The sequence below is a fragment of the Lynx canadensis genome, chromosome A3, assembly GCF_007474595.2.
Source record: "Lynx canadensis isolate LIC74 chromosome A3, mLynCan4.pri.v2, whole genome shotgun sequence".
Taxonomy (NCBI): Eukaryota; Metazoa; Chordata; class Mammalia; order Carnivora; family Felidae; genus Lynx; species Lynx canadensis.
In genome coordinates this window covers 44,691,249-44,715,008 of record NC_044305.1, presented here as the reverse complement: position 1 = coordinate 44,715,008, position 23,760 = coordinate 44,691,249, and the positions used below count along the sequence as shown (strand labels likewise).

General features: G+C 40.8%; 1 protein-coding gene across 1 annotated transcript in view; it reads right to left on the bottom strand.

Annotated features, from left to right (window-relative positions):
- Positions 1-15,965, bottom strand: part of CFAP61 (cilia and flagella associated protein 61) — a 273,562-nt gene extending 257,597 nt beyond the window's left edge. The window contains exons 1-5 of the mRNA XM_032592605.1: positions 15,818-15,965; positions 7,229-7,379; positions 3,136-3,212; positions 2,209-2,276; positions 1,849-1,975 (exon numbers count right to left, since the gene is read on the bottom strand). Coding sequence (XP_032448496.1) covers positions 1,849-1,975; positions 2,209-2,276; positions 3,136-3,212; positions 7,229-7,379; positions 15,818-15,960 — 566 coding nt within the window. The 5' untranslated portion in view covers positions 15,961-15,965. The remainder of the gene's footprint in view (positions 1-1,848; positions 1,976-2,208; positions 2,277-3,135; positions 3,213-7,228; positions 7,380-15,817) is intronic.
- Positions 15,966-23,760: the final 7,795 nt, after the last annotated feature.

Below are 23,760 nucleotides of genomic sequence, written 5' to 3'. Positions count from 1 at the left end.
TAAGTTGGGTGAGTTTTGGCAACTGCAAAGCCACCAATCAATACACAGAGCACTACCATTGCCCCAGAATTCCAGTCTCACTCTTTCCTCCACTAAAGGCAACCACTGATCTGCTCTGTCTCTACAGATGAGCCATTTGCACATCATATAAGTGGAGTCAACAGTCTTTGTGTCTATGTCTGCCTTCTTTTACTCAGCATGAACTGAGATTGACCCACCTTATTGCATCTATAAGTAGTTCACTGCATTTCACTGCTGATACTGCACCACAATTTATAATGTAAACATTTACTCCTTGATGGATAGTTAGATTGGAGGCAGGGGCAGAGAGGTTTTATATGAAGCTGTCTTCATCCTTCTCTGTCTTTTCCTCTTCTAAGCCACTTAATAATATCATTAAGAATAATATTTCATTTCATTGGGCACTTATATGTGACTGGAAGTGCTAAGCACTTGATTTTCCTCAGGTCATCTGTTCATTGCAACAATCCCAGGCAGTAGACAATACCCTCACACCCACTGAAAGGCAGGAAACTGAGGCCTGAAGAGGCCAAGTTCTCCTTTTCAGTTAACCCATCTGGTGAGTAGTCTAATCAAGATCAGAATAGAGATCTATCAGGGCACATGGGTGGCTCAGTCAGCTGAGCGTCCGACTTCAGGTCAGGTCATGATCTCACAGTCCGTGAGTTCAAGCCCCATGTTGGGCTCTGTGCTGACAGCTTGGAGCCTGGAGTCTGCTTTGGATTCTGTGTCTCCCTCTCTCTCTGCCCCTCCCCTGCTCGTGCTCTGTCTCTCTCACTCTCTCAAAAATAAATAAACATTAAAAAAAATTTTTTTAAAAGATAGATATCTGATGCCATTCTTAATATGCCATAAATTCTTAATATGCCATAATAGTATATGCCTGGTAAATAGTAGGCTCTCACCTTTTAAAAATTTAAATGTAATACTTTCTAAAGAAGTCCACAATTTATGGCAACAATCGACCCAAGAAGATGCAATTTATTCCCCACTGATAAAACCAAGCAACCACCTTTGTGAAATGATTTCATATGCATTTTTATTTCAAAAAGACCCTTTTATTTTGCCCACAATTTTGTGAGTCAGAAATCTAGGAGGACTCAGTTGGTCAGTCCTTGCTTAGGGTCTCTCCTGTGGCTGCAGTCACATGTCAGCTGGGCTCCAGTTCCTGGGGAAGGGGGGTCTTCCTGGCTGGGTGTCCACAATGGCTCATTCACAAGGCCAGCAGGCAATGCTGACTGTCAGTGGGAGCCTAGCTGGGGCTGTCGATCCCAGGACCAACATATAGCCTCTCTGGCACACCAGTCTCCAAGGTCACATTGGAGGAGAGCTTGAAGGATAGAAGATGGTGTTGTAGCCATCTTTGGAAAATACTCTCTGCCGCTGCCATCTCCTTAAGACTGCTAAACTTTGGGGCATGTCATGGAGCCCACTGAATGTTAAAGAATCCTCTTTCACTGACTGTTGGAAAAGAGGTGGGGTCTATTGGGAAAACTAAATAGGCAGATTCATTTTTATGTTTATTTGAAAATTATTTGACTCAGCGTGGGGCCAAGGATCGTGTGTTTTCAGAAACCCGTAAGTAGTAAATGCACAACTTTGCTGGCCACATAGCACCAAATGAGTCTCATCAGATATTCATGCCTGTAAATTATGTCATCAAGGGGAACTGTAAACATCTCCAAATGAAGTAATACTTATGGGTATTATAAAACAATTTAATCCAAGCTCTAATCACTTACAGTAAGAAATGGCATTTTAGCAACTCTGCATAAGGTAAGCGTCCATGTAAAACTCAGGTAGGAAAAGGCACTGCTTCAGCCTTACCTGGCATTGCGAATGTGCAGCTGAGGGTAATGATTTTCTCTGCAACATATGTGCACGGCAAAGTCCTCATCAGACATCAGACTCGGAATGTTCCCCACTTGTTCAAACACCGTTATGAGAGTCGAGCCTAAACCACAGAGACGAAGAAATGTGGCCTCACTTTACCAAGGAATAACTTTAGGGCTTCAGAACAAAGTGTGACTTCCATTCGAAATTGTATTTTAATTATTATAATCAAATAGTCACATTATACATTCAGGACCTAGAGACCATTCTTATTCCCATTCCCAAAAGCACCATTTTAATCATGAATTTCCCATTCTGGAGACTGGGGACAGGAGGTAATTGAGCAGACCTTACCTAGGCTCATGTAGGATGGCACTATGAGAAATATGAAGTGTAGTTCTGGCACGGCCTTAAACACCGCCCTGGCAAGGGGAAGAGAGGGTGGGACAGGTGTTAATAATAAAGTAATCCCATTAGCTGGCACCTGTTTGAGGCAAATGCCTTCACTAAACACATCCGATGTTCATAAATCCACATGGGCTTCTTTGCTCCTTGCCTGTAATGGCAAGAACATCTTCAGGGCAATGTCCTTTCCTTCTCTACTTTTCCTTATAATCCAAATGGCCTCTTTTCTGTCTGTTCCACAGAGGTAGAGAGAATAAAGAGTGCCATATTCATGTGGCACACCAGATTTCTGCTGACATTAACCTTTGACCTGGCATCTGGATGGTCTGGTGTGACATTACAAAGTGCCTTGAAAGCTGAGGCCACCACCCCCAAATGTCTGTGCAGGCTGTCAGAGACACATCGCCATCACCCAGTAGCCCAACTGATCGTATTTCGATGCACCATATTATTCAGGATGCTTCTGCATTCTGTCAGGTTAATAAACATCTCTAAAGAGAAGACTGAAGAAAACTATTTTTAGAAAAATCCAAACCTGTGATGCTTTATTCTTCCCTTATTTCCCCCCCAATCCATTTTTTTAAATGACTGCACTGTTTGCCTCAAATGATAGTAAAGATGTGTGTCAGAGGGAGTGTCGATTCAAAGAAATAAACTGTTTTCTTTCAGAAATGTCACTGTTATTCCACATTGATGCTTTAATACAGCCATGAATTACAAGATAATTAAGCACCTCAAAGAATTTCATGTCCTTTGGAAATATTTTTAAACTATGCACACAATCTCTTTTGTGTCATTTTGGCATTAACGTGTCTTGTCTATGGTGCTGCCTGCCAGCCCCCTGATGTCACCATCTGCAAGACCCCAGCCACTCACCGAATAATCTCTCTGCAGCAGCCAACAGAATATTCATCCACGGCCACAAAGAGGTGCATGAACAACGTGTTCAAAGGCTGCACAAGAAAAGAGCACATGATTAAAAGCTGAGTCACCATTCAGGCTATGTCAGAACAGGGTTGGGAGATGGGGGGGAGGATTTGGGGGTGGCTGCAAACTCAGAGATGCCCCCTTTTGTGGGTGATGTTTTATGTCTGAAGTGATGAGACACTCAGGCAGCATTCAAGCTTTCTCCCTGACTCCATTCCCTGCCTTCTGTCCTCCTAGCTTAGAATTATTCAAGGAAACAGGGACTGTAAATGAGTCCAATGCATCCAGCGCATCTTCCTGCCCTCACAAACGGGCTATGGGCAGGGAAGTGCCTGCAGGGGAGTGAAATCGATTATTAACTCAGTAGTCTTGTCCTCGGGGGTGTCTATGCCAAGTGAAAGACAATCACCCTTTCCCCAGGGCTCTTGAGTCAGCAGCTGCTGCTCTATTCAAGTGACACAAGAGAAAGATTCTCTTATGAATTTGAAGGATGGAAGGCAGATGCCACGTTATGAATCCAATGACTTGTTTTGTTCAACATTCCCAGAGTCAGAATCAAATATTACTCTTGGGATACAGAAAACCTGAGAGCTGGAAACTCAAAGTAGCAAGATTCGAAGATGACTGTCAGGCTAAATCTTTCAAGTTTTTAAAGAACTTTGCCCCCTAAATTCTGAAGACATTTTAAGTAGCCTCAATAATGAGCAGCTGTTCCATACAGCCACACATTGGTCCGCTCAACTCAGTACCCCTGTGTTTATGGGAAAATCTTCAAATTCTAGAGATAACTACAAATGTGAGGCTAGTTAACTGGTGAGGGTGGTGCTTGCACCTAGATCAGGATGACAGGAATGCTTGAAAGTGCCTCCTGTTTTCTGAGCAATTTTATAGACAGCCTTGGGTTACCACCTGCACATCCGTGCCTTGGTCTCCCTCCTGTTGGATAGCGCATGCCTTAGAAATACTCAGAAGGAGGGCCACCTGGGTGGCTCAGTTGGTTAAGCATCTGACTCTTGATTTTGGCTCAGGTCATGACCTCACAGTTCATGAGTTTGAGCCCCGAGTCAGGTAAGTAAGGCTCTGTGCCGACAGCGTAGAACCTGCCTGCATGGGATTCTCTGTCTCCCTCTCTTTCTGCCCCTCCCTTACTCATGTGTGTGCTCTCTCTCAAAATAAGTGAATGAATAAATAAAATAGAAATACTTGGAAGGAATATCAAACATAAAATGGGAAGAGAAGAATCATGAGTTTGGTTCAGGAGTTGAAAACTCCCAAAAGGCCAATAACACAAACCCTACAGTCCAGATGGAAACAGCCACAACACCACTGTATGCATTTTCCACGTGTTATCAGCTAATCCCACAACCACCTTACTTAACATCTGCTTTACATGCTGAATAGGACCAGCCTTAGGAGTACATGGCTTATTACGTGGCTGATTTATCTTCCAAATTTTCTCTTCCACCAAGAATATTACAATTCAAGATTTATTCTTTAGATTTAAGATAAAAATCATTAGTTCCTTCTGTTGCAAATACCCCTGGGATTAGTAATACATTAGGCCTTAAGGCTCTATATCAATGCTGTCCAATAACAAAATAACTTGAGCCACAAATACAGGTCACATATGTAATTTCCCAGTAGACATATAGAAAAAGAATAAACATGTAAGATTAATTTTCAATATATTTTATTTAACCTAACAGACTCAAATTATCATTTTAACAAGTTATCAATATAAACATTGTTAATGAAGTGTTTTACACTCTTTTTTTCCTCCTAAATACTTAAAATTCAGTGTATGTTTTACACTTCTAGCACATCTCAATCATACTAGCACATTTCAAGTGCTCAACAGCTACACATGGCTGACGGCCACCATACTGGATAGCTAAGCTCTATACTGTTGTAGGAATTTAAAAGTAGTTTTTAAAACAAAATTTTTAACGTTTGTTTATTATTGAGAGACAGAGAGACACAGAGCACGAGCAGGGGAGGGGTAGAGAGAGAGGGAGACACAGAGTCCGAAGTAGGCTCCAGGCTCTGAGCTGTCAGCACAGAGCCCGACGCAGGGCTCAAACTCACAAACTGCGAGATCATGATCTAAGCTGAAGTTGGTCACCCAACCAACTGAGCCACTCAGGCACCTCAGAATTTAAAAGTAGTTGAAAGAGAAACAATCTTAAGAGAACAAAGGGACAAAAGAGGAAATATTTATGAATAATGGTATTAATTTATAATTTTCAAAACGGTAAAATCATGATTCTAATGCAAACATACAATGAGCACATGTCTGAGATTTATTCAACCCATCAATTAATGAGGCAACCAGTAAGATGATAAAAACAATTCGTTGCACTTGAGGAGCTGGCTACTTTAGGTATTTTAATGAGGGAATGTTAGAATAAGGTTGCTAGGCTAGATATAAAATGGTTAATGTCCTATGAAGCCATAAACCATAGCCTTTGAGGTTATCTCTTCCACCAAACAGAAATCATTTACACCTCAAATGGACAAAAATATACAAAGCTAATCACTGTTCCTATAGAACTGTACAATATACAATAGCTCAGTTAACAGAAAGTCAAAGATACAAGCCTTGGATTGAAAGCATCATTTGGCTTATTTCCAAGTTTGAGATAATTGTTGTGAATATGATAACTGGGTGTTTGGGGTGGTGAGGAATAGGAGGAGTAGAGGACAAGGGGGAGACATCATGTAGCTGAATAAATGCTGGATAATGTGTTGGGGTGCACATGGGGGATGTACTGTGCATGCACACAGGTGTATATGGGGGAAAAACTCACTCATTCATACAACTGGCATTCCCTAGGGCTCTGGGGCCACATTCTTGAATTCCACTAACAGGCAAACATGCTACCCACAGTCGTGGCCTCTGGCTCTCCGCAGAACTGGGGCCACACGCTGGCTTGGCTCTGGCAGGCTGAGGGCAGGGAAAGCTCAGACTTGGCACCAGCTACCAAGTCGGGTTGCCAACAAGTTGTAACGTGCCCACAGCTAGAAGACATCGAATGAGCTAGAGTCCAGAACGACACCTTAAAAGTTACAGAATGCAACAGGAACCTAAAGCTCTGCTATCACCATTACACGGTGTAAAAAGTGTAAAGGCAGGTACCCTCCCAGCATTCCAAAGACTTCACACACTGAACCGAAGTGGCCATTGATATAGACGGATGGATAAAGAAGATGTGGTACATATATACGGTGGAATATTACTCACCCATAAAAAACGAGATCTTGCCATTTGTGACAACACAGATGGACCTAGGAGGTATTATGCTAGGTCAAATAAGTCAGACAGAGAAAGATAAATAGCAAATGATTTCACTTATATGTGGAATATAAAAAACAAATGGACAAACAAACAAAACAGAAACAGACGACAAATTGGTAGTTACCAAAGGGGAAGGCGGTAGGGGATGGACAAAATGGGTAAGGGGGAGTGTGAGGTATAAACTTTCAGTTATGGAATGAACAAGTCATAAGGATGAAAGGTACAGCATAGGGAATACAGTCAATGGTACTGTTAATAGAGTTGCATGGTGACAGGTGGTAGCTACACTTGGGTGAGCACAGCACAACATATAGACTTGTCCAATCTCTATGCTGTACACTTGAAACTAATGGTAACACCGGGTATCAACTATACTTCAATAAAAAGACAATTAAAAAAAAGAATTTGGACACTGATGTTGGGAGCAGTGTGGAGAACTGAGAGGTACATATCTAACGCTCCCACTGATTCCTTGCTCCCTCCTAGTCCTCCCAGCACAGCATGACCTCGGCCTTGCTACCAGCTGACTGATCTATTACCTCCCTTTTCCTATCCCCTCTTGGGATGCTCTTGGACTCATCTTTCTTCCCTGCCAGCTAACTTCATTTCTAACTGTCATAATGTCACATACCTTCTGTTGTGAGTTTTCAACTACTTAGTCTCAAAACTGGAAAGACATATATGCAAACATAGAACTTCCCTTCAAAATTAAGGCTGTTCTAATAAGCATTGTGTGTAACTGCTTACTGTGCATGGGATTTCAGGGTCAAGCTCCCGGAACACGGATACCCAGTTGTCCTGACTGGAGACATTCCAGTTGGGATAGTCCACAAAGGTAGCCTGGGCCATTATCTCCTCCTTGTCATTGCAGAGGGTAACAGCAAGGTTTGCCTTTTCCCTGTAGAAATGATTAAAGGTGCACACATGACTAAGATTACCAAAAGGGAGACAAGGAGGTATCATTTTTCCCCCTTCTTTGGCTACTGAAGCCTAGCAACCACTACATAAGGTATAAAACCTCTGGAAGAGGTAGGAACAACATGGCAGCAACTTTGAGAACAGATCTTTCAGGACATCTGTGCTACTAACTACATTTTTATTGAAAACTACATTTCATTATAAAGGTGTTATACTTACATGAAGTGTCCAATACCCTTCCCTTTGAGATTGGGGAAACTGACTGCAGTTTTCCTTATCCTCCATGTTGCCAATTCCACTGTGTTGGCCTAAACATATACAGTTAGAGTGGCCCACTGTCCATGATTGCCTGCGGCTGAGAAGGTCCCCAAACATGGGACCATTAGGGCTACAAATCCTGAGCAAACTGGGATGAGTTGGTCACCTGTACAAAACAGTGAGGCTAAGAGTTCAGCCCTACCTCTGTCAGCCATCTCAGCCAATTTTTCCAAACCCTAAGCCCATGCCCCTGGGCCAATGGATTCTTACGGGATATGAAAATCTATCACCTGACCCAGCTGTAGAAATGGAGACCCTGAGGGGTCTGGTTTAAGCTAAGGCCACAGAGGAAGTTTAATAAACACAAGGAAGGGGAAGCGAGGGTCTTCCAACTCTTATTCTGGTGGCTATCCCAAAGGGACATCTTGAGATCAGGTCCTTCCCAACTGCTACCCTGTCATGTGGCCCGGCATGACAGAAAGAGTGCTGACTTAGAGACAGCATATGATTTACTACACACAGAACCAATTGTATACAAATTGAGATGCAGTTTTCACTTTTTCAACTGAGTGAAATCTACTGGTATCTTAAGTTGGAGGAAAAAGATGTAAAATGTTCCTTCAAAACTAAGAAGACAGCATGTAATTGAAGGAAGAGGAGAAAAGATAATGGACAGAGTAGAAAGTGCTATATGCTTTCCAGTTATATTTTCATCATAAAAGCAATGAATTGTGACTACAATCAAAACCAGTAAGTACTCACAAGAAGAGAAAAACAATTGGAAAAATCATCCTTAATACCACCTCCTGTAGATGACCAGTGTCAGTATTTTGGTTTCTATCTCACCAGACTTCTCTCTTTTTTGAGAGTAATTATCAAATGAAATGTATTTTGTGTGTTTTTAAAAATGGAGGCACACAACCCATACTGTTTGTAGTCTGCTTTTCTCCCGCAGTTGACAGCATATCATTTTACTAGATCCAATCACCAAACTGCAGTCTCTCACATTTGTGCACTTCCTATACTTATTTTCTTCAAATCAGTTCACTTTGGCTTAAATAAGACTATTTCAATAGGAAATGTACAACAAAATCACAAATGGAAAACCAGTATCCCTTGCCATAAATAAAACTATAAAAATATACAACATTTAGAACAAAAATTGTTCTTGCGTGTATTGAGACAAATCGCCTTCGGCACTATCAGAGGCATAGGCATCTTCGGGAAACACTGTGCTGGAGATGTCAATCTCAGCACTTACAGCCACTGTCCTCTCTCATAGAAAGCCCACTCTTCAGCCATGGGGGACTCCCTCAGGGTGCACCTGCCCCAAAGACCCCACCATAGCCCTGGCTATCATGCAGAGAAGACAGTAGACTGCCCTCAGGTCCCAAGAATATACTATCCATACAGGGCGTTCATTAGCAAAAGGATGCAGCCTCCCAACCTCTCCATTCTGATTCGCTGAAGCCCTACCCTTCTTCCCACTCCTGCAGTGGCTCCCTCCAGCTCCTGGTCCTCAGGGTTCCTCTGCCGGAGGCTCCCAGAGCCATGACCTACTACTCCACAGTGATAGTCCTCACTCTAATCCAGATAAGAAAATGCCCAGGGAATGGGACCTGACAATGATGATGAAGGAGGAAGTGGGCAAGAGCTGGGACAAGGCAGCTGCCATCCCCTCAGGCAACAAGGGAAATGTGTTCTTGGAATCCCAATTTGAACTTGAAACACATTTATCCATGGGAACCTAGGGTGGTGGTTGGGCTCCATAGTACAATTAGCACAGTACTATACCACACAGACATTGTAGATTAAATAGACTTTTGTGGGTCTGCCTGGGAAGCCAGCCATGAATAACTTCGTTTCAATGGGAAAATGCACTTCAATTTCCAAATGGCCAAGTGCAAGAAAGTAACTTTTGTAGCATTATCCTTTTGTATACATAATTTCCAGTTCTTATTACCTCTTAACATTAGTCCTCTATGGGACAGACAAAATTATTGTGAGAGCAAAGAGAGATGAGGAAAAAGGTAGAGGGAGGCTTGTTTTTAAAAGTTGGATTTAGAATTATTCTTTGAAATATGCCAAATTAAAAAAATACACCCACACACATGTATATATTTCACACAAAATACATTAAAGCTCAAGGATATTATCCAGCAAGTGAAATCAGAGTGGTTTTTTTTTTCATTAATGTCTCATTTGTTCACTTGTTTAGAGAATTTTCCAAGTTCAGCCAAAATTCATTTTATTTAACTACACTTGATGGAAATCTTGGTGAAACTGTATCCCCATTTTCCACTTTATTAAACATCACAGGTGTTCCCCAAGCCTATCGTGGTTTCTGCCACTCACCCGCCCCCACGCCCCCCTGTCCTGTGACATGTGCACTTGATGTGGACAATTCTTTTGGCCCTTTTCCCCACTCATCTGCTATGCCGAATCTTCTCATTTTCTCCCCTAACATTTAGCAGGGTTTTTAGGTGAGGTCAGTTGTATTCATTCCTGTATCTGTGACTGAGCTGGCAGCTAATATAACAAAATTCAATAAACTAGAAAAGAAACCACCTGCTCTAAGCCTTGAGGTTGGCCTGGCAAAAGGTGATGGGCCTTACCTAACATGAAAAATGAAAGACTGCATGGGCTGGATAGCAGCTATTTGGCGAGCTCCAGGACACTGATGAATATGTAAATTTACCTTTTTTTTTTTTTTTAATTTTTTAACGTTTGTTTATTTTTGAGACAGAGAGAGACAGAGCATGAACGGGGGAGGGTCAGAGAGAGAGGGAGACACAGAATCTGAAACAGGCTCCGGGCTCTGAGCAGTCAGCACAGAGCCCAACGCGGGGCTCGAACCCACGGACTGCGAGATCATGACCTGAGCCGAAGTCAGCCGCCCAACCGACTGAGCCACCCAGGTGCCCCTCTTTTTTTTTTTTTTTTTTTTTTTTTAAGTAGGCTTCACACCCAGTGTGGAGCACAATGCGGGGCTTGAACTCACACCCCTGAGATCAAGACCTGAGCTGAGATCGAGACAGATGCTTAACCGACTGAGCCACCCAGGCACCCTTAATGTAAATTTACTTTTACTTCTAAAGATATGCTGGCTTCTGAGGTAAGTCACAACCTTTTTAGTTATTAGGATACAATTTTAACCTTAAAAAAAAAAAACTTTCACTACTCCATCCCACATGGTGTAAGTTATGCTTTTCTTATCTGCCAATTCAGAAAAGATACAAACACATTAGACATGTAAATTTGAGGTACTCTGACAGCCACTCCAAGACCTTATACTCTAAGCAGGGGTACAAAGCTCTTTGAAAACAACTGGCTATCAAAAACTTTCAGGTAATTAGTATGTGTTTGTGTGTAGGATTTGAGAAAACAGACTTGTGGAAGGTTCTTGAAAAAAAAATCTGTAGAAAGGCCCCAATTGTAATCCCACCCACATCCCATATGCCATGTTCTGAATACCCCATAAAAGGATGGGCCCTTGGCAATTGATCACATGGGTCACTGGTGGTCACGAGGACAGCCAAATCACATCCGCTCCTGCTCAGGCCAACTGTAACACACTTCACCCCAGGAGGGGCAAGTCAGACGTGCACACCTGCTACCAAGCTGGGGGATTATAATTTATTCACATGCAGAAGTTTATTCACGTGGTAAAGATTCAAGACTCATTAAGGTATACAGTGGCCCCTAACACTTGTTTTTCCATCTCAGAGGCAATTACACCTCCTTTTGTACCATGTTCTAATGCTTGTTGCTTTCTTTTAATGTGTATATGGAAGAGAATTCCACTGTACTCATAAAGCAATGCCTCATCCTGTTCTATGGTTGCTGAGTTGCTGAGAAAGGAAGGGCAGGAGAATAATAGAAAAGCTTGCCTCTATCTGACCCTGGTCCCTGCTCTTATAGGCAGAGCCAGAGGGAAGGGGATACAGCAGCTATGAGCACCTCCTAGGAGCTAGGCACTGCACTGTATTTAATAACTTTTTTTCACTGTCCCACTCACCCTATAAATGAAGTACAACTGCCCATTTCACAGATGAGGTTATTAACTGATTGTGCAAAACCTCCAGGCTTAGGGAGGTTTTGCATAATCACATGCCTAGTAGTGGATTTATTCATTAATGCAAAAAACACTCACTGAATACATACCAAGTGCCAAGCTGTTTCTGGCTCCATGGATACAGCAGAGAACAGGCCAAGATCCCTGCCCTCATGGAGCTGATGTTCTAATGGATGGAGGCAGGCCAATTAAAAAAAAAAAAAAAACACTAAACTAAGATGCACAGAATGTCAGGTGGGGACAAGTGCTGTGAAGAAAAATAGGGGAAAGAGGATGAACCATGCAAGTATGTCAAGTGCAACGGGGACTACTCCATAACTGTAGGATGAGGCACAGATGTACCTGGGGTGCTCCAGGAAAAATAAAGGAATTCAGTGGAGCTCAAGGGAGGTGAGGTCAGAAAGGAAAAGGGTGGGTTCCACACCAGATCCTGGCAGGGACGTGGCAGACCAGTGGAGGGTTTTGAGCAGGAGCACGACAGGATCCAGTTGATGTGAATGGTGCTGCTCTGGCTATTATGTTGAGAATAATTTGCTGGGGCAGGAGGGGGAATGGGTGAGGGCTGATGCCAAGGCAGAAGCAGAAACCAGAAAGGGGCAATAGTAACACTCAAGTGCACCAGGCTCGGATCGGACCTTGGCAAGAGAAGCAAGGTAGAGAGAAGAGCCCAGCTTCTGGATATATTCTGTAGGTGGAGCAGACAGCTTTGCTGGTGTGGGATGTAGGAGCAAGTATGAAGGTGACACCAAGGTTTTGGTCCAAGAAAGTGAAAGGCTGGAGTTGCTAGAGTTACCGAGATGGGGAAAACATGGGGTAGTTTGGAGGCAGGTGATGATCAAACGAACAGTGAAGTACCTACTAGGTATCCAAGGGGTGACATCCACCAAGAAGCTGGATACATGAATTTGGAATCTAGAAGATTCTGTCAACAATGTTAGCTGCTTTCCACATTTAAGTCATAAATTCACCCAGAATTGCTTTTTTCCTTTTTTTGTATGACATGAGGTTCGTATTTACATTTATTCTCTTTTCCATATGGGTAACAAATTGTCCCAGCACCATTAATTAAATGGCACATTCTTTCCCCACTGGTTTGGTCATCCAGTTTTCATGTATGCATGGGTCTCTCTCTGGGAGCTCTGATTCCTTGGCCATTACCACACTGTCCCAATTACTATGCCTACCATGAGTCTTTAGTTGGGCTAATCTCCTCACCTTATTTTTCTTCTTTCAAATGGCTCTGGCCCTTTGCTCTCTCATATGAATTCACACACTTTGTCAACTTCAACAAACAATCCTAGTAGGATTTTGACTGGAGAAGAATTGATTTCTTTACAGTATTGAATATTCCTATCCAAAAACATGGTATACCTCTTCATTTACTTAGGTCTTCTTTGATGTCTTTCAATAAAGTTTGATAATTTACCCCATAACATGCTTGGATGTGTGCTTCCTGGGAGGGAGGGGGAGAACCTCTGAATACTACCCTCCTTCTGAATAATACCTTAAGAGTACTTTTATTCTAATCACGCACCAACCAATTCATCTATTTTTGTTGTGTATTTTACCTTATTTATATCATATAACTATATTTAATATCTATATTAGATTAGTTATTATCGTTATTGCTTTATACAAGTTAGATTTTCTTCTTAGATTTACCAACATATTTACACATATATTTGTTTACTTTCCTTCTTGTATCTTGGCCTTCCAGCTAAGAAATTATTCCTTTTGCCTAGAGTATATTCTGAGGAATTTCCTTTATACAGATTTCACTAGTGAACTAACTCAGTATTTTGCTTGTCTGAAAATGCATTCATTTTCCCCTACGTATTGAAAAATTGTTTCACTAGGTACACAATTTACTTTGATGCTATTTTCTTCCAATACTGAAGACATTCTACTATCTTCTGGCTACCGTGCTTGCTAGTAAGAAATCACCATTAGCCTAATCTTTAATTGTTTACAGGCAATTTATCTTCTCTCCCTGATAACTTTTCAGATCTTCTCTTCAGATTTGATGTGTTGCTGTTTCATTATGATGAGCTGAGGAATTCTCTGTGTGTTTATCCTGTTCGGGATCCAGTTTTCTGGATCTAAGAATTGGTGCTTTTCAACAATTTTGGAAAGTTATAGCTGTCAGCCATTATCTCTTCAAATATTGGCCTTTTCCACTGTCCATCATGTCCTTCTAGACGTCTGAATAGATCCAACTGTTAACTGTTCCATTCTTACCTTTTTGCCTGTCTCTTTGCACTGAATCTGGATATTTTATTGGTATTTGCCCCCCCTCCCTGCCCCATTTGCTACTTCTGTCTTCACCTGTGTCTTTTACAATGTTTAAGTCATCCAATGAGCTTTTAATTTTAACTATACTATTCTAGATGGTTTGACTTTTTTTTCAAATCTCATTATTCACTTTTTTGGTCTTTTTAAATGTATCTTTTCACTTTAGATGTAGTAAACATAGTTATTTTATATTCATTGACTGAACTCACATCTGAAGTCTTTGAGAGTCTGATTCTGCTGTATATTGTTGATTCTCACTAACGGTGCCTGTTACCTCGTATATTTGTGATTTTTGGCTGCGAGCGTGTATCACTTACAACTCCATCTATGAGCATTATTTAAAGTCTGAGTTGAAGCTCCATCCTTCAGACCTGATTTTCACTATTTCAACCAGTTTCCTGGACACACTACTAATCTGTGACCACTTTTAATCTAATTCACCACTTTATTCCCTTTATTCAGTCTATCGGTAAATGAACATAGTCTTTGTCTGAAAATGGACTCATTATTTAGGAAGTTTTGAAGCTTTTCAAGCCACACAGATAATTAGCATGGAACTCAAATCAACACATGCTTACAAATTCTTGAAGGATTTGTCCCCCTTCATTCCATGCTGAAGTTGAAAAGGCTAGTTTCCTAACTTTCGCACTTCAGGAGCGAGTTGATGTCTCATTCATCCTTACAATGAACAACCCAATTTTATACAAAAGGATCTAATACTTCCCTCCTTAGGTGGAGGGAGTATTTATCTTACATTCTTTGCAAAGCTGTCAAAACAGAAGCAGGAGATTTCTAGAATGTAGCAAAAATCCTCAAGGAGAGGGTGGCATTGATTCCTGCTATTTTCCTACAGTTTCTGATTTCATTTTGATAATGTTCTCTGCACAGTCCTTAACTTTTGGGTTGGCATGTGTGGGGTGTATCGACATGTTGTTTCCCTCCAGAGGACATTGTTAAGGTTTTCAATCCACCAAAGTGCCAAAAAATGGAATAATTTCATTGATATATATAGATATTTTTTAAAGCATTTTATACATGTTGCCCTAATGCTCTACCACAAAACTGTGTCAATTCACATTACATTCATCAGTGTGATCACCAGAAACTACAAATTTTAATGTCTTAGGCTGGCCTTTGTTTAAACATTTCAGTTGTATTTAATATGAAGCTTTATAAAATTCAAAATACTTGAGCTGTTTTTCATCTTTTTCAATAAAAATAATAAGGAATAGATTATAGGATATTTATATTCTGGTGTTTCCTCCCCACCCACCCCCCCCAAAAAAAAACAGAGAAAAAAAATCTATGTGTATTTTGAAGCTTAGAGGAACACTTAATAACAATGGTTAAGAGCAAATATGGGCTTTGTTACTTACTAACTGCTTGACCTTCGGCAGGCCTCCATTTTCTGATCTGTAAAATGGGCAGGATAGTGTCTACCTCAGCGTTGCAAATAAGACAATATTGGCAAAACACAGAACCTGACAGAAAATAAATTCTCAAAACTGGCAGCTGATATTATTAACTTACCCCAAGATTCTACTAGTGGGAGAGGCAGTTGAGATTTGAACCCAAGTTTGCCTGAATCCAAAGCCCACGAGAAACCCTTTCATTTTGCAGGCTGTTATGGAACTTAGAGGTTGGTTGTTCCTGGATATCTTCTGCTCCACAGGAATAGATTTTCTTGCTGCTCACTTCCTGATCATAAGCCCCATAAAGACAAAGGATTTGGGTCCCTTCTAGTGTGTGATAAAATTGATAAATATTCCTAGGTTACTTAGCTACATACTTACAGAAGATAGATGATATTTAGCCTCCCAAACAGCTTCTGGGTAAATTTTCTAATGAGGTTTTTGATACAATAAATATCCTGTGATTCTGTTCTTCGGCAATGAACCACTTCTACCTTTCCTCTTGGTGAAGTGAGTACTGACATTTTTTATCCTGTCCCAAAAAAACAGAAAACAGTCCACTGTTAATCTGAGATGACAAGCCCATCCAGTTACAGTACTTACAAAACTGGATGTGAATTCAATTTCCGTATGGTCAGAATGAACATGGTATTTCAGTACTGATGGGACAGTTTCCCCTGGGGGTTGGCTATGACGAACCACTGCCATTGGAAACCAGCCAATGTGTGTCTCTCCAGGAGAATGATGTTTCTGAGAATTGGCCCATCTAGAAATGTCTGCAACTGTACTCTTTGTTTCCAACAAAGCTGCTTTAAAATATTCTAACAATAGGATTGAAAAACATTGAAAGGAGTTATTACTGATTCAGAATCCTCTTTATTTAATTGGCCACCATGGCATGTGGTCAAGTTACAGGGGAAATACTGACAGCTTCTCCCCATGTTCCAAATAGAGTTCCCCAAACTGTAGCCCTGAAAAGCAACAGTCCTGAGAGATATTTTGAGACAAAAAAAAGTTCTTTGGTCAATTAAGTGTAGGAAATGCTGCTTATGATGGCCTTCCTGAGAGACGACTATGCCCATAAAAGTCTTTGAGAAGTTCCATAATAAAGTATCTCCTTTCCCAGACTTTCCCACACCCTTTCTGAGAAAAATTTCTAATGACACCAACATTGGAGAGTTTAATGTTCCAGAGGGACACTTTGGGGAATGCTGCTGACAGGAACAGCAGGCCACAAACTGATTCTCTTAACGTCTCAATATGTGTGTGTGTGTGTGTGTGTGTGTGTGTGTGTGTGTGTGTGTCTATTTCCTTCCTCCTTCTGTCTGTCCCTCCGTTCCTTCCTTTCTCCTCCTTTCTTTTCTCCTAGAGAAAATAATTTTATTAGATACTGGCCAGTATGCTCAAAACAGGCACATTAATTTTCACCCTAGGACCCTAGGAACAATATAGAGCACTCCCAACACCTCACGGCAACCCCCATTTCACTCGCCCCTCTAAAGGTAACCATAATTCGGACTTCGATCACATAGATGATCTTGGCCAATTGTTGCACATCACATAAGTGGGATTACATAGTGTGTATGGTTTTCTTTCAAAACACAATGTTACATTGTGTGGCTTTTTGTTATTGCTGTTGTTTAGAGATGTCCTTGCAGTTTTCAATGTGCCAAGGTACCAAAGAACTTGAGCACTGCAGGGGTCTGAGACAGCTCCTCCTTCGTCAGATGAGGGAACTGAGGCCCATGAAGTGAAGTGACTTGCCTCAGGACACGTATGTTTGGTCAGAAACAGAACCTTTGGCATGTGCTTCTAGTCCAACTCCCTGTCATTCCCCCTGTTTAAGTAGCTTGCAGGCTGTCTCTGTGGGTGAAGGTCCCCCTGCCCTCACGGTCCACTGGTGTTCACATTAACTGCAGTTTGACTGCTCTTAACCATCAACACTCAGATGGGTAAGGGTGCAAGGTGTGGGGTCATGCAAGGGAACTTAGAAAGATAGCAGGTGGCAGCCAAGAATCCTTACCCAGTGGCTTTCTCCTTGGTGAATTCATACCACCCTCAACTCGCAGGGGCCTCCATTAGCCCCCACAAAGCAAACCCAGATGCCCTACATTGTCCAAGCTCACTGAAACTGAAAAGAGTCCAAAATGCCAATTTATTCATTTACAATGGGAAAGTCAACAGCCAAGCAGTCTAGATGTTTCTGCAGCCCAGACAGTTAACAAACAAGTCATGTAAGCTAAATACAAGTCTGATTTCCTCTCCTTTGAGAGAACAAGGTGTGCTATCTGGCCACTTTCTTGCAGCCTTGGTATCAGGGTGGCTGAGATGAACTGGGGGCACATGTACTCTCAGCTCCAGCCTTGTGAAAATGTGAGCTCAGAATGGCAGATCTTCACATTTGCAAGGGAAGAAAACCTTGATATTTATATAACATGTCCAAAATCAGAAAGATTGGCTCAAAATTTTCTTCATACTCTGAAGATAGAAATAAATAAACATTTCTTTAAGCTGGTTTAGCCTCCACCTGTGCCATGGCAAGGCCATCCATGCACTCTGTCCTCACAGACCACCACATGGAAAGCCCAGTTATTGGAAGGTGGTTTACATGGGGCTAAGGCCAAGAACACAGTCTGTGGAATCAGAGTACCAGGGATGAGACCCAGTTTCTATCGCCTATTAGCTGTGTAACCTTGAGCCCGTTACTAAAACTCTCTGTGCCTCGGTTTTCTTATCTGTAAATCAGAGATACTATACATACTGTAAAGGGTTTTATAAATGAGTTATTATATACAAAACACTGAAAGTAGTGTTTGACATGTAGTTAAGGGCTTGGTAAATATTAGCCATATCATCATTATTACTATTGAGCATGGACATTCTCAGGATTCAAAATAGTGGACATCAAGAAGTCACTCAAAGCTCCTAAGGTCTGGGGGAACTTCATCTACTGCAGAGATTTAAAGCCAAGGAAACCAGAGATGGGTAATGCTTAGGTGGCATCTTCCCAGTTTGCCTGGGCATCTCTACATTGTTGACACCCACAGGACCAATTGATCCCCTTTGCAAAGACACATTCTTTCTTAGATAAATGAACACACCTTTAATAAAGTGGCAGCTAAATTTTAATGACCTGACAACATTTCCTTTCTAAGAGGGCTTTACATAGCCTAGCTGCTATTATGAGCTGATTTCATGTTCTTTTCTTTTTTTTTTTTTTTTTAATGTTTGAGAGAGACAGAGAAGAGTGTGAGCAGGGAGGGGCAGAAAGAGAGGGAGAGACAGAATCCAAAGCAGGCTCCAGGCTCCGAACTCAGCACAGAGCCCAATGCGTGGCTCAAACTCAGAAACTGCAAGATCATGACCTGAGCCGAAGTTGGATGCTTAACTGACTGAGCCACCCAGGTGCTCCTGACTTCATGTTCTAACTCTAATGTCAATCTTTCTTAACATTTAATTTTAAAAAATTATTTTGAAATACAGCAATGCATTCTTCATTATACCTTCTCAATGCATAATACCTTCTCACTATGAAAAACATTATATGCATATATACACATACACATACACACACACACAAACACACATATATATATACACACATATATAAAAATATGACTGAAATCATGATTGTTTTTATTGTGGCAAAATACACATAACCAAAAATTTGTCATTTTTGCCATTTTAAGTGTACCGTTCAGGGGCATGATGTAAGTTCACATTTTTGTGCAATCATCACCATTATCCATCTCCAGAACTTTTTCATCTGATATCCTGGTGTGAAATCCTTTTTTCCCAGCTGAAGTCTCCTCTCTTTGGGGTTTGGCATGTGTATAATTTCAGATAGTACCTTCTACCTTAAGGGATCAAACACACACAGTACACATTGGATGGGCACCATAGACCAGTAGGAAGATAATCCATGGAGGGTGTCTCAACAGAAGGCCTTCTCACTCCAAATCTGGGAGAAGCATTACCAAGGAATAAAATGATGGTATTATCTCAAAGGAGGCAATCAGAACCTGACTGACTACCATGTGAGCAATTAAACACTCAGTAATATTTTCCACAGCCCCTGTGAATGTGAAATTAGGTGCCTCCTACAAAGACGTGACATTAGTAGAGACAACAGATTTTCATATTTGCAAATATCTTTTACCTACTTTGGGTGGAAACAGACCTTAATAATGTCTAGACTCTTGTAAAGCTAGCCATAAATGTTGTCATTCCTGGTTTTGGTTTGAACTTAAAAGCAAAACTGGAAAGAGACATCCTGTTTGTGAAACATGATGTCATAAGTTGATGCTACAAATATACAAAAAATTTGAATAAAATAAGAAAGTATAATTACAGAGCTGAGCTTTGGGGGAAAAGGAAACATGGAAAGAAGGAAGAGAGAGCAAAGGGAAATCCTCCACCCAGATGGCAATGACTTTGTGTGCAGTGGCTCAGGGAGCGATCAAATGTGATACAGGCCCTGGGGGCAAGAGTCTCAATTTCCCCCCATGGGGAGAGCAGGTGCCTCATTCAAAACTGAGAACTGAAAGTCAAACCATGTATACAACCTGGACTTTGGAGGGGCGGACCTCTCGGTAAATGAGAAGACTAAAAAAACGAACTTTACTAGCCTACGGAAGTGACAAAGAAGCTTTCTCTACTGATAGCTCTGGATAGAAAACAGAAGAAAACAAAAATGCTGTGGAGGAATCCAACTCCTAGATCAAAGTAGGTGTGCACCCCAATCCACACTACCTGTGTAGTGCGCAAGTCCCCAAGAACTTCAGATAATGGACTGTGGAAGACACAATGAAATAAGTATCTTTACAATTATTAGAAATACATATAGAGAAAAGTCATGAGAACAGGTAATTATGAAAAAGAACAGAAACTTTAAAAATGGAAAATATGATCATTAAACTTTAAGCTAATTGGATGGGTTAAAAACATATTAGACAAGGATTGAAGAAAATTAATGAACTGGAAGGCAGTTATGAAGAAATTATCTAGAACGAAGCACAGAGAAATAGAGAATATGGAAAGCAGTTAAGAGACATGTAAGACAGAAGAAAAAGATTATCTGTGTCTTAGAGGAATTCCATTAATGTCTTATAGGAATTCAAAAAATAAAGAAATAAAATATTGTTTGAAAATACTGGCTAATTTTTTTTTTTTTTTTTTTTTTTAGAATTGATGAAAGACCTGAATCCTCAGTCTGAGCAGGAAAGTAAAAATAAATCCTGAATATATAGTAGTGGAATTACAAAACACTAAAAATAGAGAAAGCCTGAAAATGACTGGATAAAAGAGAAACTGCCTACGCAAGAATAATAATTAGTCTAAGAGTATATTTCTCATCAGCAACAATAGGAGCCAGTAGTACATGGGTTGGCAAACTCCCTCTGCAAAAGGCCAGATGATATATATTTTAGGCTTCATGAGCCACATGTTCTTTGTGCAACTATGCAGCTCTGCTATTACAGCATGATAACATCCAGAGACAATATGAACACAATATGAGCATGATTGTATTCCAATAAAATTCTACTCATGGACACTGCAGTTTGACTTTTCTATAATTTTAGTGTGTCCTAAAATATTCTTCTGGTTTTTTTCAATTGTTTAAAAATGTCTTTTAAAAAATTCTTAGCTTATGGGTCATACAAAATAGCCGATGGACTGAATTTGCCTTATGGGCTAGAGCTTCCCAACCACCAGAATAGTATCTTTAAAAAGGTAAAGATAAGCTGGGGAGCAGGGGAGAGCACCTGGATGGCTCAGTCAGTTGAGTGTCCAAGTTCAGCTCAGGTCATGATTTCATAGTTCGTGAGTTAAAGCGCCGCATCGGGCTCTCCGCTTTCAGTGCAGAGCCCACTTTGGATCTTCTGTCCCCCTACCTCTGCCCCTCCCCCACTTGCAGGCTCTCAAAAACAAACATTAAAAAAAACCGTAAAGGTAAGGGTAGGGGCGCCTGGGTGGCTCAGCTCGTTAAGTGTCTGACTCTTGATTTCAGCTCAGGTCATCGTATCATGGTTCATGAGATGGAGCCCTGAGCTGGGCTCCATGCCGACAGCGTGGAGTATGCTTGGGATTCTCTCTCTCTCTCTGCCCCTCCTCTGGTCACACGTGTGTGCACACATGCGCATATGCACGTGCAAGCAAAGGTAAAAACAGCTATTAACCTAGAATTCTATGCCTAGCTAAACAATCATTAAAAGATGGAGGTTAAAAAAAGAAAATCTACTACAGATAGAAAGAAATTACCAAAGAATCTGATTGGAAGAACTCCTATAAGATGTACTGGGAAGAATAAAATTAAAATCAGAGAGGAATGAAACGTAAGATAAAAGGCTGGAGAGAGAAAAGTAAACATGCAGGTGTATCTAAAGAAGCATTGATGGCAACAAGAAAAGTAAAAATGATAAATTTTGCTTAAAAAACAAAAACTGCAGGGGCGCCCAGGGTGGCTCAGTCGGTTGAGCGTCCAACTTCTGCTCAGGTCATGATCTCGCAGTTCACGAGTCAGAGCCCTGCATCCGGCTCTGTGCTGACATCTCAGAGCCTGGAGCCTGCTTCCGATTCTGTGTGTCTCTCTCTCTCTGCCCACCCCACCTCCCCCACCCCCGTTCGTGCTCTGTCCCTCTGTCTCTAAATAAATAAATAAATAAATAAATAAATAAATAAATAAATAAAACATTAAAAAACATTAAAACAAAAAAACTGCGTTAAATTACCAGACAATAAAAACCTGTAGGATGGAAGGAGGGCAATCAGAAATAAAACATTCTAAGGTGTTTATGTCTCTGAGAGGAGGCTAGAGATGATTAACATTAAACTTTGTTAAATCAGTTATGCATAATTACAAATTGAAGGGAAATTACTTAAGGGAAACATCTTTTTGTCTTAAAAGCTATTTGTTTATTTTGTTAGGTGACTTTATTATAGTGATATAAAATCACATTCAGTTCATTTAGAATTTGAAAAGTGAGATTACTTATAAATATTTAAATAATAATGTAGGTAGTACAAAGCTATGGAAAATATTTTTATATTGGTTACAAATGACTTCAGTTTGGGAAATCAGCCTAGTTTTTTTTTTTTTTCCAGAATCACTTCTTATAGAGGTAGACATGATTTTTCTAGATACATAAAATACACACACACATACACACACACACACACACATATTTAAAAATATTTTTCCTAAACACCAAAGGATACTTGCAACTGTCAAAATTTCTTAACCAATGAGTTTTTCACGCCATGAAATCACATAGAGTAATCCTAAATGCATACTACCAAGTGAAAGAAACCAATCTGGAAAGGCTACATTCTATACAACTCCAATGATATGACATTCTCGAAAAGGCAAAACTAAGGAGACAATTTTTAAAAAATCAGTGGTTGCAGGAGGCAAAGGGAGAGGGAGAGATAAATAGATGAAACACAAAAGATTTTTAGGATAGTGAAACTGTTCTTTACCATGCTATGATGGTAAATATAGGCCATTAAATCCCATAGAATCTACAACACCAAGGGTGAACCTTAATGTTAACTGTGAACTTTGGGTGATAATGATGTGTCAGTGCAGGTTCATCAGCTGTAACAAATGTACCACTCTGGTGGGGAATACTGACAGTGGGGGGAGGAGGGATGGCAGGCGTGAGAAATAGGATTCTCTGTACCTTCATCTAACTTTTCTGTGAACCTAAAACTACTGTAAAAGATAAAGTCTTTTTTTTTTTTTAATTCTCAACCATTTTCTTGCATATAATTTTTCTGTTTTGAAGACAGGTCAAGAATTATACCACCTATCATTTACCGAGAACTTTACATAGATTTTGTCCTTAATGCTGATAAAATATATACTATTATTTTAGTCTCATAGTTAAGGACATTGAGGCTAAGAGAATTTACGTAATTATGGCATTCACAGAAAATTTAAACATCTGTTTATCTGACCACAAGGATGGCTTGTTTGTCAGTACTCTGATGATTCATTTTAATTTTTCCTATTATCTGGTTTTAAAATACCTTCAGTTATTTTTTATTACAAGCCTTAAAGTTTATTTGTGCACAACTGTCCAGAAAGGAAAAGGACTGGACCTCAGAGACTACAAAGCCTAGAAGGCAACGCGGCGCCGGGCTACCTAGGAACCCAGCAGCTCGCCCCCTTAGCATGCTGGGAATGGTAGTTTTCTGGCCGGCCTCTCTCCCTCCGCCCCCAAGCGTCCGGACCCGAGCTTTGTTCCCGTTCCCATTCCCCTTCCCTGGCGCCACGGTTCGACAGACCCACCCGTCCCGCACAGTCATCCCAGTGTCGGAGA